The sequence below is a fragment of the Mastigoproctus giganteus genome, chromosome 2 (assembly GCF_048544385.1).
Source record: "Mastigoproctus giganteus isolate SK-2022 chromosome 2, ASM4854438v1, whole genome shotgun sequence".
NCBI lineage: Eukaryota > Metazoa > Arthropoda > Arachnida > Uropygi > Thelyphonidae > Mastigoproctus > Mastigoproctus giganteus.
Window position 1 is genome coordinate 260972132 of NC_143576.1, and position 18792 is coordinate 260990923.

General features: G+C 34.6%; 1 protein-coding gene across 1 annotated transcript in view; it reads left to right on the forward strand.

Moving 5' to 3' along the window:
• Positions 1-18792, forward strand: part of LOC150090431 (uncharacterized) — a 136209-nt gene that overhangs the window by 39368 nt on the left and 78049 nt on the right. The window contains exons 7-9 of the mRNA XM_090390311.1: positions 8259-8377; positions 16903-17477; positions 18378-18515. Coding sequence (XP_090246437.1) covers positions 8259-8377; positions 16903-17477; positions 18378-18515 — 832 coding nt within the window. The remainder of the gene's footprint in view (positions 1-8258; positions 8378-16902; positions 17478-18377; positions 18516-18792) is intronic.

Sequence of the window (18792 nt, forward strand, 5' to 3'; positions counted from 1 at the left end):
CAGTTTATGCCCCTCACGTTTGTAATCTGAGCAAGTGGAAGAATCCCATCAGCATTGAGCCTGCTCAATCCATTCAAGGCCTTATATGCCTCAATCGGATCGCCTTGCAAGTGCCTAGTCTCCAGACGCTGCAATTTGCAGAACTTAAGCCTTTCTTTGTGAGAGCATCCCTTTGTTGCCCTTCTAAGTGGGAAGCATTCAAAGAATTAATCGTGGAAGCTACTAGACTTTATATACCGATTAAGAAATATCGTTCAAGGTTTAGGCCTAAATGGTTATCAAATGAACTAATGAGACTCGTGACAGAGAAGAAAAATGCATGGGATGCATATAAATTATCAGGTGACGCAGAAGCCTGTGGCAGATATAAGCTAGTCTGTAATCAGGTCACAAAGGAGGTTCGGCAGGCGAAGGCGGATTACGAGAAATCTTTGGCAAAAGATGCTAAGAAAAACAGCAAGGATTTCTTTACTTATATAAACTCTAAAAGGAAGGGGATGAATATGATTGGTCCACTTGACATCGATGGTTCGACTGTTGATGATCCTGCTCAGATAGCAAACAAACTGAATGAGTATTTTACATCTACATTCACACGTGAGGAATTATTACAATTTGAAAATGGAAGAAGGTTATCAAATTGTAGTAGTGTGCTTAATGATTTTGTAATAACTGAGAGCAAAGTGGAGGAGAAATTGTTGAAGTTAAACATAAGAAAGGCACCTGGGGTGGATGGGATCTATCCAGTTATTTTAAAGGAGGCGGCAAAGCAACTAAGCAAACCCTTAGCCATAATTATGAGAGCATCCTTGGACTCAGGGGAGGTTCCCACGGACTGGAGATGTGCAAATGTGTCCCCAATTCACAAAGGTGGATCGAAGGGTGACACGAGTAATTACAGACCAGTTAGTTTAACTTCTGTTCCGGGTAAAATAATGGAGTCGCTGGTTAAAGATGCATTGCAGGATCATCTAGACAAGACTGCAGCAATAATTCAAACACAGCATGGGTTTGTTAAGGGAAAGTCTTGTCTGACAAATTTGATTGGTTATTATGATGTGGTCACAAAAGAACTGGATGCAAAAAATAATTTTGATATCATATACTTGGATTTCAGGAAAGCTTTTGACACTGTTGCGCATGGAAGACTACTGTACAAATTGGAGCAGAATGGTATTAAGGGTAAGTTGCTACAATGGATAAAAGGATGGTTAAGTGAGAGAAGACAGAGGGTGGTAATCAATGGGTGCTGCTCTTCGTGGACTAATGTTATTAGTGGAGTCCCACAGGGTTCGGTGTTGGGTCCACTGTTGTTTTGTGTATTTATCAATGATATTGATGAAGGTATATCAGGCTTAATGTCGAAGTTTGCAGATGACACAAAGGTTGGCAGGGTTGTTAATGACAGTAATGGCAGTGTGCTACTGCAACAGGATCTAGATAATTTGGGCAGATGGGCTAAGAAGTGGCAACTGAAATTCAACCTTGACAAATGCAAAGTACTGCATATGGGTAGAAGTAACCCCAGAGAAACGTACCAACTGTGTGGTACTACACTTAAGGTGGTAGAAAATGAAAAACACCTGGGAGTAATTGTGCAGTCAGATATGAAGTTTTCTGAGCAGTGCAGACAGGCTGCTAGGGCGGGTCATGGGGTTTTGTCAATGATATATAGGAATTTTGCTAGCAGGGAAAAGGAGGTGATTGTCCCTCTGTATAAGGCAATGGTCAGGCCACGCCTTGAGTACTGCGTACAGGTCTGGAGGCCTCATTTTAGGAAGGATGTAGATTTGCTTGAGTGTGTACAGAGAAGAGCAACACGATTGGTGAGGGGAATGAAGGGATTCTCTTACCAAGAGAGGCTTAAGTTCTGCAAATTGCAGTGGCTGGAGACTAGGCACCTGCGCGGTGATCTGATTGAGGTCTATAAGGCCTTGAATGGGTTGAGCACGCTGAATTCTGATAGGATCCTTCCACTTGTTCAGATTACCAACCTACGGGGACATAAGTTCAAATTAAGAAAGGACAGATGTAGAATAGATGTGCGGAAATTTGCCTTTAGCCAGCGGGTGGTTAATTGCTGGAACAAACTTCCATCTGTCGTTGTAGAAGTTGATAGGTTAAATAAATTTAAGGAGGAACTGGACAGGCATTTGGAGGGAATGGTGTGATTTTTTTTTTTTTTTTTTTTTTTTATTTTGGCTGATGCTGCATAAGCTCCTACACTTGCTTTCTTGCATCATGTGCCACTACTACTACTACTACTACTTCTCTGTACTGATTCTAGCAACTTGACATCCTTCCTAAAATGAGGCTTCCAGACCTGTATGCAGTACTGCAGGTGTGGTCTTGACCATTGTCTTATACAAGGGGATATTCACCTCCTTACCCCTGCTTGCAAATTTCCTGTATATTATTGACAAGACCCCATGACCTACTCTGGCAGCCTGTCTGCACTACTCAGAAAACTTCATATCTGACTGCACAACTACCCTCAGGTCTCTTTCATTTTCTAATACCCTGAGTGTAACACCACCCAGTTGGTACATTTCTCTGGGGTTACCACTACCCATATGCAGTACTTTGCATTTGTCAAAGTACTGCATATGCACAATTTAATTTCAGATAATTTCTGACAACTAGAGGACGATATGGTGCACCCCTCCTCCTCTAGGCCAAGTTTTTTTTCAATTACTCTTTTTAAACCACGCTTCCTTATCGTGATTTTTAAACACCGTTTTTAGTTAACCAATGTTTTTTCACACTACTATTTTATGATTCATATAACCACAATGGATTATTGAGGTGAGTGCCGCTATTTATTAAGCTTTGACTAAATGCATATTTATTTGTCAATGTTAAACTTCAGTTGCCACTTCTCAACTTTTCCAGATCCTATTGCAGCAGCATACTGTCATTACCATTGATCAATATCATTGATGAATATACAAAACAACAGTGGGCCCAAACCCTGGGGGACACCACTATTAACATTAGTTCACGAAGAGCAGTGTCCATTAATTACCACTCTGTCTTCTCCCACTCAACCATCCTTTTATCCATTGTGGCAACTTTCCCCTAATGCCATACTGGCCAAATTTGTAAAACAGTCCTTCATGTGCAACAGTATCAAAAGGTTTCCTGAAATCCAAGTATATGATATAAAAATTAATTTTTGCATCCAGTTCGTTTGTGACATCATAATATCCAATCAGATTGGTCAGACAAGACTTCTACCTTACAAACACATTCTACGTCAGAATTATTACTGCTGACTTGTCTAGATGATCCTGCAATGCTTCTTTAACCAGTGACTCCATTATTTTCCCCGGAACAGAAGTGAAATTAACAGGTCTGTAATTGCTCGTGTCACCCTTTGATCCTCTTTGGTAATTGGAGATATTTGCAGTCCGTCGGGACTTCTTCTGAGTCTAAGGATGCTCTCATAATTATGGCTACTGGTTTGCTTACTTCCTTGGCCACCTCCTTTAATATAACTGGATAGATCCCATTCACCCCAGGTGCCTTTCTTATGTTTAACTTCAACAATTTCTTCTCCACTTTGCTCTCAGTTATTACAAAATCATTTAACTCCCTGTTAGAATTTGATAAACATCTGGCCCTCTCTTCCTTAAATACTCCTCACATGTGAATGTAGATGCAAAATACTCATTTAAATTGTCAGCTATCTGAGAATGATCATCTACAGTCAAACAATTGATATCAAGTGGACCAATCTGATTCATCCCCTTCATTTTAGAGTTTATATAAGTATAGAAGTCTTTGCTGTTTTTCTTTGCATCCATTGCCAAAGATTTCTTATAATCTGCCTTCACTTGCCTAACCTTCTTTGTGACTTGATTTCAGGCTAGCTTATATGTACCATAGGCTTCTGTGTCTCCTGATAATTTATATGCATCCCATGCATTTTTCTTCTCTGCCATCTCATTAGTTAGGCGCCTCCATAGCCAGGTGGGAAGGAGCAGCAGTGTGTAGCACACGCTTCTTGATTAGACTGGGGTTCGAGCCCGTCACCACCAAATACGGAGGATGTGGAAAGGTCAAGGGAATGACCACCGCATATTCCCGGAGCAATATGGCCTTAGTTGCTAATGCTCCTAAAAAAAAAAAAAAAATCTCATTAGTTCATCTGACTTCCATTTGGGCCAAAACCTAGAGCAGTATTTCTCAGTTGGAACAAAAAAAGCCTAGCAGCTTCCAAGATTATTTCCTTGAATGCTTCCCATTTAGAATTTGCTGTTGGTAACATCATCAGTTGGTCACACTGTGTAGAACTGAAAAAATCTCTGAGACCACTATAATCACCTTTACGAAAGCAAAAACTCTTCCCTTTACCCCTGACGGTAGTTACATCTTTAAGTAAATCCCACATCAGTACAATATGATCACTGCCATCTAGTGGTTCCTTTATCTGTAAATTCTTAATGCACGAATAATCAGATCAAGAGTGTTACTCCCTCTGGTTGCCTTTCTAACATGCTCTTGTAGAAAACAATCATCAAATAAATCCACAAAAGCCTTGCTAGTGTGCAAGTGACCAATCCACAAGTTCCAGTCAATATCTGGGAGTTAAAATCCTCCATTATAAGACACTCTGGTTTACTGGCCCACTCTATTTCAAATTGAATTTTATGCATATGTATTTGAAAAACTGTTTTTCATTTACAAATTTTGAAACTAGATAAAGGAGATGAGATAGCAGAGAAAAATTGTCAAGGGGTGACTACTTTTTTACAAGGTGGAGGCTTAAGATTCCAGTTCTATAAACTTCAGTTTTATTATAGCCAGTTTGTTTATTGTAGTTTATAAATATTCTATATTTATTTGAGTTTTTTAAAATTTTTATCAGAAAATTGCTGCAAGAGTGTAAGAAGTTAATTATTTTACATTAATTTTTTTTTGTTATTTTCCATTAAAGTGTTTCTTTTTTATAGTTATAAAACTTGCATGCTTAGCATGCCCTTCAATATATACACTGTGAGGCTCGTTTGTTTGGTATGCCCAGTGGCATTACTATGCCATTTCGGTACATTGGGGTCCCGCTGGCCTCCTGCCCGAAATAGAAAAAAATTTAATTGATTAAAAATGTAAGTTTTTAATTATGTTTATCATAAAATTTGCTATGTCTACGAACAATATTTGTTTTCACATGAAGCATGTTTATTATTAGCTAGCTGCACTGCTAGAACTGCACTTAACAGAGGTGAAATGGTATTAGCATAGCTGCTGCTTTCTGGGCAGTTTTTAACGATTTGTGACTGCAGGGATCAAAGTCAAATAGGGGTTCTACTTATTGAGGGGTAAGACCCATTTATTGGGTGTCATTATTATTGAGTATAGTATTACTATTACACCTATAATATTTCTGAGTATTACTGGAGGGACCATGCATTTGGGCCTGTGGAGACTTTTGCCCCCCTGCAGTTTGTATGTCAAAAAAAATCGTAAAAGCAATGAAAAGTCAAGTTATCTGGATGAACAATACTATTAAAAATTTTGATTTTGTTTTAACTAACTTACTTATAGAAAAAATCTTGTCCTGTTTTAATTCAGCATCAATGATTTTGCAAAGAACGAATATGGATATTGGTCAAGTTGCATTGGGCATAGAAACATTGTATAATCAAGTGAAAAAATTAAGAAATGAATTTGAAAATATCATCAAGGAAGCATCATCTATTGCTCAGAAATGGGGTATACCTTGTCAATTTGCAAATGAATGGAGGTGATTTGTTAAGAAACATTTTGAACTGGGAGAGGACTACCAATTTGAAAATGCAGAACTGTTCTTTAAAGTTAACATTTTTTATCAGTTAGCAATTACATATTGACTTAGTGACTACCCAGCTGCACAAAAGGTTTCAAGGACGAAACACATTTTCTGACTTGTTTGCATTTCTTACTCCAACTCAATCCAAATGGATGAAAATTCCATTATAAAAAATGCAGAGAAGGTGCAAAAGAAATTTTCAAGTGACTTTTCAGAATCATTTTCAGTGCAATTACTACTTTGCGTCAAGTCACTAAAAAGTGAAATATCAAAAATTAAAACTATTTGTGAATTTGCGAAACTAGTCATAGTAAAATACTATGATATGAGTGCTAGTTTTTTGGAAGTGTGCTCCTTATTGATATTATTTTTGACAATTTCGGTTACCATACCAACTGCAGAACGCTCTTTCTCAAAATTAAAATTAATTAAGAATTATTTGAGAAATGCCGTGGGACAACAACATCTATCAGTGCCAGCACTGCTTAGCAGAGAAGCTGAAAGAATGGACGTTTCTAAATTAATTTATGATTTTGCCAATGCCAAATCTAGAAGAAAACCATTCTAAATTACATAAGTCAAAATATTACTTCATTTAATTTTCAGAATTTATTTTTCATTTTTATATTTACAGAATTAATATTTATATTGTATTGATAAAGATTTTAAACACACATTTACTGTTGTATTGTTAATTTTTTTTTTTTACCAAAACACACATTTTCATGGGGCTGTTGAAAATATATATTTTCATTTATATTTTCATATAAATACAATATATTTATATTGTATTGATAAAGATTTTAAACACACATTTACTGTTCTATTGTTAATTTTTTTATTTTTACCAAAACAAATATTTTCATGGGGCCCACACTTAACTTTGTATTGCGGCCACTTTTTCTAGTTACGCCACTGGGTATGCCCCATTATTTAAGAAATTGACTACCCTGTTAGACATTCATATATTGGCCATACTAGACTAGATAATTAATCAGGGCTGTTGTGGTGGATAGAAAGAGGAAGAGATTACAGTTCTATAAGCTTCAGTTTTATTTTATTGTTTTCACACAAGTATGTAGAGTATACAGAGATTATCCAACAATCAGAAAACATTAAAAACACCTAGGTAATGGTGAACTTATAGTAGTGATAATGCTATGAGCTAATGAGAGGGCAAATTGATATGTCAAAATGCACAGTGCATCAGACGCCCACCATGAATGTGGCATGGCAGCAAATGAGCTCACTAGGTTCTACTCCTGTCTGGTAAAAAGCAGCTGTTAGTATATTGAGCATAGGAACACCAACACTGAATATTTGAGGAGTAAAAATGGTTGCCTGGTTGGACAAATCCCAGTTCTATTTGTTTTGTGCTGGCTACAGGTCCACAGTGTGGTGACTGCTGCACAAATCAGTGGACCCATTGCTAGATATCAGTACTACAGATTGGTGGCTGAAGTATGATAGTGAGGAGTGTTTCCACGGTACACATTAGGTCCCCAATACCAATGGATCAATGTATGATACCACAGCATACTTGAATATTGCTGCTGAGATGCATTCCTTCCTGCTCACAATGTTACCCATCTGGTAACATTTGTTACCAGATGGGGAACATTGTGAGCAGGGGTGATTGAGTGAGAAATTTTGTTGGATAACCAAGAATCTACAAAATGAAAGAAAAATTCAAATGTGGCAAAAAAGGTAATTTATTTACATGCAATTTATAAAAGTATACTGCAGACTTGGTATAAAATTTAATATGTGCATATTATTTTTTGAAAAAGGAAAGCAATGAAGTTTGCTTTTAACCTTGGTTTATCTTTCTGTGAATGGTATTAAGTAAAGTTTGAAGCATCATTTTATCAGCAAGAGGGAGCTGTCTCCTTATTCCATGTAATTGAGCAGAGACTTATTAAAGTTGACACTTTTAGCGCCTTTTTCATGTTTATTGATGAGCTTAAGATTTTGTTCAGTAGAAAGAACAACCATTTTTTGCTTTAACACGATGGACATACATAGATGTAAATTAAAAAATAAAAGTACTTTGAGAAGAATGTTAATTTTAACATTCTTCTTGAAGAATATGGGATGACTACTACCAGCTAACTGTTAGTAGTCTTCTTGAAAGCAAAGGCAGGAATTTGGTTTCTGAGAAATTCAATTCCTAATGTATAGGAAGGAACATTACAAAATCTAAACAACAGCAGTTATAATGGATTCCACATTTTTTTTTTTTTTGTTATCTGACTTAGACTAACTAGGCTTCTGCAGATTGTAGAGACTACAGTTAATTCACTCTTGGATAAATATGGTCTATATATTAATGGATAATATATTACAGTTAGTGTATACTTGTATACTAATATTGCTAGGGATACTGTATATTTTTAGAAAGCACTCTTTTTATAAGGAACTTTTTTACTTTTTCTCTCTTTTTTTTTTTTTTTTTGTTTTTTAACAGATTTTCTTTTCCTAGTGAAGAGTATGGGGGTGCATCTAAATCTGACATTTCAGTGCAAGTTAGATGTGAAGAGCCCAGTTGCAAGAAAACATTTCACTTGGTACTTCCATGCTCACACGGTTAGTTTTTTTGAATTAAAAGAAGAAAATGGAATGATGTATTAGAAATGCTATAAATTATAAGTGAGTTCAAATGGTTATAAGGGACACCCATTCACTCATAACATAGTAGAAATGCAGAATGGAATCAACTGTAAATGAAGCAATGGATATAGAAAAAACTTATGAAGGAAAGTTATGTTGCAGTAAGTTTAAATAGTATACTTCGGATACAGTTTTATATTAATGTATAGTTTGTGTTAAGTTTTATTAAGGTAATATTGCAGAGTAACAAAATAATGCAAATGTAAAATGTCAAAATACACGCTCTTTTATGAATTAGCTAAAATGAAAAACACATTTATGTTTGATGTTAATGTGGAGGAATTCATTAAAAAAATGCTGAGCAAAAAAAAATTAATTTTTTTTTGATTTGGTAAATTACTAAGCATTATTTATTATCAATAATGTTTTCATCAGATTAAAAATGCATTTAAGTTAATACAGTGGCTCCCCACTCTATGATATTTATCCATTCCAGAGACACCATCGTAATGTGAACCCAATGACACATTGTTTTTTGGTAATTTGTTCCAAGACCTCGGAAGTTGAAATTTTCGCTATATGTCTAAGCTATTTATCTCTCTAAAAGGTGATTTTTATAGTGGAAATTGTATTAGTTTTATATAGGATACCTAGTTTATGTTTTATATTTTTCTCTCTGGTTTATATTTTATATAAATCAGAGGCACAATAAAAAATGGGACACACTCACATGCAGGACACAAACTCCAACCAACATCAGTCGTGAACCTTTCTTCGAAATCCTTCACACCTACACAGTTATCTGTGCTTGAATGTGGATTCAATTTTTCTATTATCAATAATCACTACCCCATAAAAGACAGTATAATAGAGCTCCAAACAAAACTAGAGAACCACCCTGATAAGAATCGATTAATGCATGAGACAAATAGGATCATAAATTCAAATATCAGAACATGTCCAAACACGAATACAAAACAGTTCATGAGCCTTCAAAAATTCTGGAAAGACAACGACATCATCATTCAGAAAGCAGATAAAGGTGACACAATAGTAATTCTGGACAAATCTACATACATCAAAAAAATTCAAGAGATTCTTTCTGATGAGGATACCTATAAAATAGATAATGCATATACAATCACTATACTAAAAAATCAATCTGACTTAGAGCTCAAAAAGAAATTGATCTATGTACCTTACAAAACATAGGTATTTGAAACAACATTCTACCACATATTTGTGACAATCAAACTACTGTATTTCCCCATGTATAAGACGCACCTTTTTTCGAAAAATTTGTGGTCTAAAAACTGGGTTCTTCTTATACAGTGGTTGTAGATTTTTTTTACTTGCATTTCCCGCTTTTTCGCGCTTGTTGTCTTTGCGCTCATTGTTTCGCACTTGTTACCGGTATATTAGGTTACGTTTTGCCACATTCTGCCCAGAAATGGCTCAGAAAAGATTTTCGTACAGTGCTGAATTCAAGTTAAAAGTGATCCAGTTTGCAAAAGTGAATGGAAATCGTGCTGCTGAATGTAAGTTTGGTCCTTCTCTAACTGAGAAAACAATCCGAGACTGGCTACAGGAAGAATAAACCCTACTGAAAACGCCACGGCAGAAGAAGGACATTAGAGCCAAGTCAGCAAAATAGCCTGATTTAGAGAGGGAATTGAAGATATGGATTGAGGAGCAAAGGGCAATTGGAATTCCTGTGTCCACAAAGATGGTTCAGCATGAGGCAAGAAGAATTGCTGATGAAACAGAAGGTACTGATTTCAAAGGAGGACTCAATTGGTGCTTCAGGTTCATGAAATGGAATGGACTAAGTATGCGTACATGCACCAGACTTGCCCAAAATATGCCTGAAAGCTATGAGCAGAAGGTCCTTGAATTTCATCGTTTTGTCATTCAATGTCGGAAGACACATCAGTTTGAGTTGGGACAGATTGCAAATATGGACAAAGTCTCCCTTCAATTTGATGTCCCAAGTAACAGAACTGTTGATAAGAAGGGGGGTGAAAACTAACTGTGAAGACAAGTGGACATGAAAAGAGCCATTATACAGTTGTTCTAGCTTGTTGTGCCGACGGAACCAAGCTGCCTCCTATGCTGATTTTCAAATGCCAAAAGAAGACATTCCTCGAGGAGTGATTGTCCACGTTCATGACAAGGGTTGGATGGATCAGGATGGGATGAAGATCTGGTTTGAGAAAGTTTGGAGCAGGAGACCAGGTGGGCTCTTACGCAAACCTGCCCTATTGGTGCTTGATCAGTTCAGGGCACACGTAACAAAAAATACAAAGCTTGCTGCAGAGCAAAAAACAAAACTTGCCGTCATACCTGGAGGCTTGACACCCCAGCTCCAACCCTTGATGTCAGCATTAACAAACCCTTCAAAGCTGCCATGAGAGACGAATGGAACCAATGGATGAAGTCTTCTGGGGACAATTTGACACCAGCAGGAAGAGTGAAGAAACCAACTATAGCAGAAGTTTGTACCTGGGAGAAAAGATCCTGGGATAATATCAAGATTGAGATCGTTGTCAAATCATTTAAGAAGTGTGGCATTTCAAATGCCATAGATGGAACTGAGGACGAGGCAATATATGAAGACAGTGATTCGTCATCAGACACAGATGAGGACAGGCTAATGGATGGGAGTTTTGACAGTGATGAGTTGTGTGAATTTTATGATGAATAAAACTTGAGTTCAATAACTTTATGTAATACATTTTTTTTTTTTTTTTTTTCAAATTTCAGACCCCAAAATTAAGGTGTGTCTTATACATCATGGGAGCGTCTTATACATGAGGAAATACGGTACATAAAATAAATCACCCATTATTGACCCATAATTTCATACAAGAAATCAGCTTTTTGCCCACTTATCAACTTTTCTCGTTAAAATAATATCACCATTAATGAGATTCTCAGAATACACAATACTAATCGGGCATATGAAAAAATTAACTCCACTAATATATCAGATGAAGATACACTAGCATCCTATGACATTGTATCACTTTATACTAACGTAAACGTTGATTACACACTACAAAAATTGCAGAAGTTATTGACAATAGACTACACTAAAAGATTGCACATCCCTAAACATCAGCAGTGTCCTAGAATTAACTAGCCTTTTAGTTAGGGTAAAACATTTTCGGTTTGGGAATGTAATATACGAACAAGTATACAGCCTTCTAATGGGGTTGGGCATTTCAGCCCCACTTTCAGAAATTTATCTTGCCACCATTGAAAACCAAATACTTAAACCCTTTCCTTCTAAGATTAAATTATTCATGTGATATGCAGATGACATTAATTATAAGCAATAAAACCACCATCGATGAACTCCTACAAAAATTGAATTCCATTTACAACAGACTAAAATATACTTTAGAACTAGAAGAAGATAATAATATTAATTTTTTAAATCTGACCATATATAAATTCAATAACAAACTCAAAACATGAACATACAGGAAAAAGACACATACAGGAAAATTCCTACATTTTCATTTCCACCACCCCTACAACACAAAAAAATCAGTATTATACAACCAAATCTACAATCCAATTAAATACAATCATTCACAGGAAGATATGACTACAGAACTACTATACCTAACAAAAACCTTTATAGCTAGAAAATACTCCAAACAGTTAATTCAAGAAACCATATTAGCTGTAAAAGAAAAAATTAATAATCCTCACATTGATAACATTAGTACTGATCATACACAAAATACAATAGTCACACTTCCGTATCATAGCCAACTTGCACCTCAGCTCCGGAATATTTTTAGGGGTACAAACATTATACTGATTTTTTCCTCAGTTTATTATATGATAAAAAAAAATCAGTGTAATGGAACTTCCAGAACAGACAACACGAGAGCATACTATCATTATAATAGTTTCAAATCAGACCAACCAGGAACTGAACTCAGTCAACACGTACACTTTTAATCATGAACCATTAATAGATAAAAGAATTACCCTAATTAAACTTAAATCGAATTATAAGATATTCCAGTACGAAGCCCTAGCTATAAAATGGTTCTGCAAATATAGATCATATGAAATTTTAAACACTAAATCACCCATGAATATATCACCAATATGGCAATCTTAATGAAGAAGATTCAACACTCGAATCTTCTTCATTAAGATTTTTAGCAAAGCTTATTATCATCTTCATATAATTTTATAAATGACAACCAGGAAAAGGTGGTGCACTCCCTCTTCCTAGAGACATGTTTTTAAATTAATTAATCTATTAATATAATTGAAAACTTTTACTCTCTTAATTTCTTTTATGTAAATTTAACCATAACCAATATGATCTAGAGGTGAGTACTAAGGTAATAAGCCTTGCTAAGAATCTTAATAGATAATCAACAGTGCTTCAAGCTTTCAGCTGTAAAATTAGTCATATAGGATACTGTATTTAGTAAATATATTATGTAAGTAAGAGCTTCCAAAGGCTCAATATATCCTATGTTATATTAACATTTAAGAATATACAAAGGAATTTACCTTTATTTTGTCTTGTAGGAATTCTTCTTATCCTACTCTCCTGTAATACCAATTAATTAATGAATGATAATTTAAAACTCAAAATGTGTTCCTCACCTTCAGCCCATGAATGATTCAATACCACAGGATCACAGCCAAAGACTCCAACTTGACCCCAGAAATATCAAACCCCATGCAACTTCTAGTGATGCAAGCCATTATGTCAGAAAAACTGCACAACATTAAAAATATACGTTAAAATTATGATAAATTGTGATAATAAAATTATAAATAATAAAAATAGTAAAATTATTTATATAAAGATTCAACTACACAACTTGCTGTACAGACAAAAATAGATGAATTGACTAAGAGGTTTCTAAACAGAGGATACCCTCTAGCCTCCATTAATAGTATTAAATCACAGGCTAAGGATAGAATAATTAACATTAGACATAATAACAAGATTAATAATAAAGAACACTTATTACAGTTCCATATATAGAACATTGGTACAGGAAATCGAACTAAAAATAGTGGCTAAACTGGCAAATAAATTAATTTGATATTAATGAATCACTTGGCATTAGCTCGTGCTCTCGTTTACAATATTTCTTGTGGGGATTGTGTCTCCACTCATGTAGGATCAACGAGGTGTGTCTTAAATCTTAGGGTTAAACAACATGAAGCATCTGTTCGGGCATCACGTGCCAATGCTTCAGATAGCCAATGCTTTCTATAAATGAAAATCGCACTTTTCTTTTTAATGAAGCTAAGATACTCGGTATCTAGCACAATTACACAAAATTATTAATTGCCGAAACTTTGGAGATGAAAATGCACAGTAATGCTATCAACACTGCCGATTTTTTCTCATTTTCGATGTGTGGTCGTATGAATGCATGAGTACTAACAACTGATCTCCTATTAATATTGTAACACACACGCACAACATTCGTCAGTTTTATTCTAACCTGCGAACATGACAAACGTCAAAGTTTTGGTCCACTTCAGGGAGGAATTTTATTATCACAATTTTATCATAATTATAACATATATTTTTAATATCATGGGTTTTCTGACATAATGGCTTCCATCACTAGAAGTTGCATGGGGTTTGATGTTTCTGGAATTCGGTTGGGGTCTTCGGCTGCAATCCTGGGGTATCGAATCATTCATGGGCTGAAGGTGAGGAACACATTTTGAGTTTTAAATTATCATTTGTTAATTCATCGGGTAGTATACTTCATCATTTGATAATTATAAAGGTTTTTAAGAAGTAGTGAGGACATAGTTATTCACAGGGCGGTTTTTTTTTTTTTTTTTATTATTCATCATACCATTTTATTCATCTGAAGAATAAAATATTGTTTAGAAACAGAAATTAATATTCGGTCTATATTTATCAGCATTAGGAAATTCATGTCACAACATGTTCAGCCTCCACCTTTATTAGTAATATGTCAGCGTGTGCCATTGCAAAGAACATGCTCCAACATTTTCTCCAACACAGAAAAAATTTCATCTTCAATTGCTTTCTCAGTGCAGGAATGGTTTATGGATTCTTCTTAAACACTTTATCTCTGAGATAATTCAAGAGATAAAAATCACATGTATTTAAATTAGATGACATTGGAAGCCATGTCAGTCTTTGCCTTACACTTTAGGGTAGCAGCTAGAAATCATTAATTCCCCAGGAAATCTACTGAAGATTATTCAGTATTGCCAACCAAATCTTCAAACCTTGGCCTATAGAGTATGATGTTGGTAAGAAAAATTAAGCTTGTAAAACTGCATATAAAAGAAATAGTGTGATGAATAAAAAATATGTATGTTCATACAGGACAGGCCAAGTTGAAACTATGCATTGTGCAGGTAGCAGCAGTGGTTGTCTGTTCCATGTGTTGCATTGCAGAACAGTACAGTTAATGAGAACCTGTGTAATTGCATAGTAAACTCAACATATATTGTTAGCAAGTGCTTGAACAGACTGTTCATAAATCATAAACAGGCAATCAGAATCAAGATTGTGTGAGGATATGCAGTGAAGTGTTTATGTGGTCTGCATGGAAGTATGCAGAAACAATGTATTGCTTTTTCAGACTGTCTCACAAAAGATGATTTCTGTTCACCATGGCTGTGACAGTATGCATAATAAAAGGTTCTCACTGAGCTGCAACGAACAGCAAGTACAACTTGTATATAAATAATTAACTTTTTTTAGGATAATTTTTTTGTAGGAAAGTTGTTATTGCTTGTTACAGGTGTGTGCAATAAATGATATATGTAAGGATTCATACAAATTGCATTATTTTTATATTTTTACATTCTTTGCATCAGGGTGAAATTATTTTTCTATTTGGCAATCACCTTTACTGGATGCTCTGATCATTTGCAAACCATTCCAGTAGAGGTGCTGTTACATATTGAATAATGAATGATTTTATTGTGCTGTAAATAGAGTGATTTGTGTCAATCTTTATGGATAACCCCATGAAGAAAATGTCTTGTTTAAAGTTTTGATTAATGCAGATGATGTTTTGCTAAGGGTGCTTTGCATTTGGCCTATGTTCTGTGGCAACCCAATAATCCACTGGAGATGGATTATCTCAAGCCAGTCTGTCAACATACGAAATTGCTACTCACTAGATATCCATAGAAAATGCAAGAATAGGATGGTATTAGCAATAGCATTATGTTAAGTACTTTTATTCATCACCCATGTTCTCGTATGTCATATAGGACAATTTATGAATCACTATTGATTGGCTACAGGGAACAAAGTACATGACCACTTTCCTGATTTCAAGTGAGAGAGAGAGAGAGAGAGAGAGAGAGGGAGGGCAGGCAGGCAGGCATATAATGGACTGCAAAAATGCAATCTGTGTCTCAGTAGTCACCATTAACAGATGACTGAGTTTAGTAGGTTTGAATTTTTGTAGTCCATTATATGCTCGCTCGCTCTCTCTCTCTCTCATTTGTATCTGAAGATAGGGGAGCAACATAATCTGTTGGTGGCAGAAGTCATATTACGTTGAGCAATCATATTTTATCTTGAGCTTGTGCTTTTGCTGTGGTAGACCTCACACCCCATATTTCCTGACAATATCCTGACATTCTCTTCATGATATTGCTCTTCCTGGTCCCAGAGGTTATTAAGTCTGCCTCATATAGGCCTATCTATAGAGGCATATCTGTTAGGACATTGTGAGATGTCCTAACAGAATACATGTGAAGGATAGTTGTTGCAGAAAACAGAAGTGGAAGAGATAAATGAGGAAGAAGGAAATTTGGTTCTTTGAGTTTTAAGTTGGACAGTAAATAGATGCTGACTGGTTGCAGCACATGTTCGGACTTGTTTGGAAGATAGAGGGGAAAATTACAGATGTCAATTCAGAAGAACATTACCCATAGAAGTATGTAGAAAATGCAAACAACAAGAACAGAACAACTATGAAACCGAGAGTGGAGAGATTTTGTTAGAGATGAGACATTAATTAACTTGACTTTCCTCTTTTGAATGGCGTCTAAAAGCCTGAGAGAGGTTTTGGATGTACCACCCCAGATATGGGAACAATATTTCTTGCAGGGTGGGGAGGGGGGGGCTTGGATTTGAGATTTATGCAGAGTGAGTAGTTGTATATCAGTATTTTATTAATAATGTAAATTAATAATTTACATCCTTTTGCTACATTGGGCTCAAGTGTAAAGTGAAATGTTCATCAATGTTTGCACCAGGATAAGCTCATTTTGCCTGACTTTCTATTATTATTTTTTTTTTCCTGTTTGGTAAGTTATTTTATTTCAACATTGAATTACTGTCTGCTATCTTAATTTGGACAGTTTATCTATGCATTTTAATTAAATAATATAAAAAATAGGGAGTTGTGCAATTTATTTAGAAGATTGTTATTTGTTTGATTTTAATGCTATAATTTCTCTTTTTAACAAATAGTTATTTCTTGTTTTTTTTACAGGTGAAGTATGTGGATCTGCTTTAGTTTCAAAATTATTATGCAGTAGGCTTTCATTCCTGACTCTTTTTTCTGAATCATCTACATCAAGTGATTTGGGATCTCCTAGTAATCTGCACGTGTTTAGATCCAGTACAGTTTGGTGGAAACCTTTGCATTTAAATAAGAGTATCCCTTGTGGTATGCATAACCAAACATTTGAAGTAGCAAGATTTAGTTTAGCAAAACTGAATGTATCTTCAGTGATAGGTAATAACTTAAATGTGTTTCCTTGCCTTGAAAGTTTTTTGAGAGAATATTTGAATTCATTGCATATTATAACTGTCCAAGGAAAAAATTCCTCTTCCAGTAATTCTCATAATACTAGCAACAGCTCAGGAAAAGATGGTTCAGCCAGTTTATTTACTTCTTCATCATCTTCTGCATCTGGTGATAATTTTCAGCATTTACAAATGAAGGCAGCTTCAGCACTTGAAAGTTTAGTAAAGTTATTTGCAGTTCAAAATCCATGCAATTTAAATATTACAAATAGAAAATGCTTTATTAATCAGGCAAATAAAAGGCAAAAAGTTAATGAGGTATGTTTTCACTTCAAAATATTTAACTGTGGGTATTAAACTGAATATTTGTTCTAAGCAGGGTTTTATAAATCATGTGATTTTGGTATTAATTATCATTAGAAAAATATTAAATGGAAAGATACAATTAATATTTAATAAGAATTAAGACTTCAGGCAATGCTTGTGTAACATCTTGGCCTATTTTGTAGACTATATTTTATACTTTATTGTTACATAGACAAATAGAATAATTCACTTGTAGTAAACCATTTTCATTTATATTTGCATGTAACTCATCACACTTTGTAGAAAATTATTTCATCACCCATTAATCATTACTTTTGTCAAAAACTACCTAATGAATGAAAATGTTTTTTTAAAGTGGATTGCAAACTGATTGTTGCCTAATATTTAATCTTTCTTTTTAAATTACTTTCAAAGATATCTTATAATTATATTGTTTTATTATATTTTTATAATTTTATATTTTATTATATTTTTCTAATTTTATATTTTATTATTTTGGATTATTACGTTACACAGAATGAAACGGAGACAGAATAAGTAATGACAGAATAAGTAAATTCATCAAAATAGTGAATTTTGATGAATGACAAACAGCCACAAGCTTCAACATCCAACAATTAACCATCACATCATGCAGTACATGATTGTCAGTACACACCCTCATGTTCCACATTCTTAACTGTCAGTTTGACTGATGAAGGTTAGCAAACTAACTGAAAGCTTTTGTACGTATTTAATTTAATATGTGTGTGTTTTTCCAATTAATATTAAACTTGTCATTACTTATTCTGTCTCCGTTTCACTCTGTGTACCGTAATAATCCAAAATAATAATAATGAATCCAGAGCGCACAGGCCTCTTTAATTAAAATTTTATATTTTATAATTTAAGGTAGAACCTTGCTCTTTTAAGAAACTTGATTTGAAAGATTTTCAACAGCAGAATTCTGGTGACCAGCCTTCTAGTTTTATAGAACACTCACAGTTAATTCCTTTATTAATTACTCTTTCTAATCCAGTGTTTGTCAATGTGAGTATTGATGCTCTTTGAATCTAATTTTTTCTTATTTCTGAATTCCTGATATATTCAGATATCTTTATAATATTAAAAATTTGATGTTATTTTTGTCCCTTTTCCCCAAATTTTTATATTTATAATTTCAATTTTTACCTTTTTTTTAAATTTCCATTTTGAGATATTTGATAACATCTGTTTATGTATACAGTAAACTCCCACTGTGACAAGCTTATAGCACTATAACAAGAGTTTACTGTATATATTTTTTGCCTTGCTTTGAAACATTATT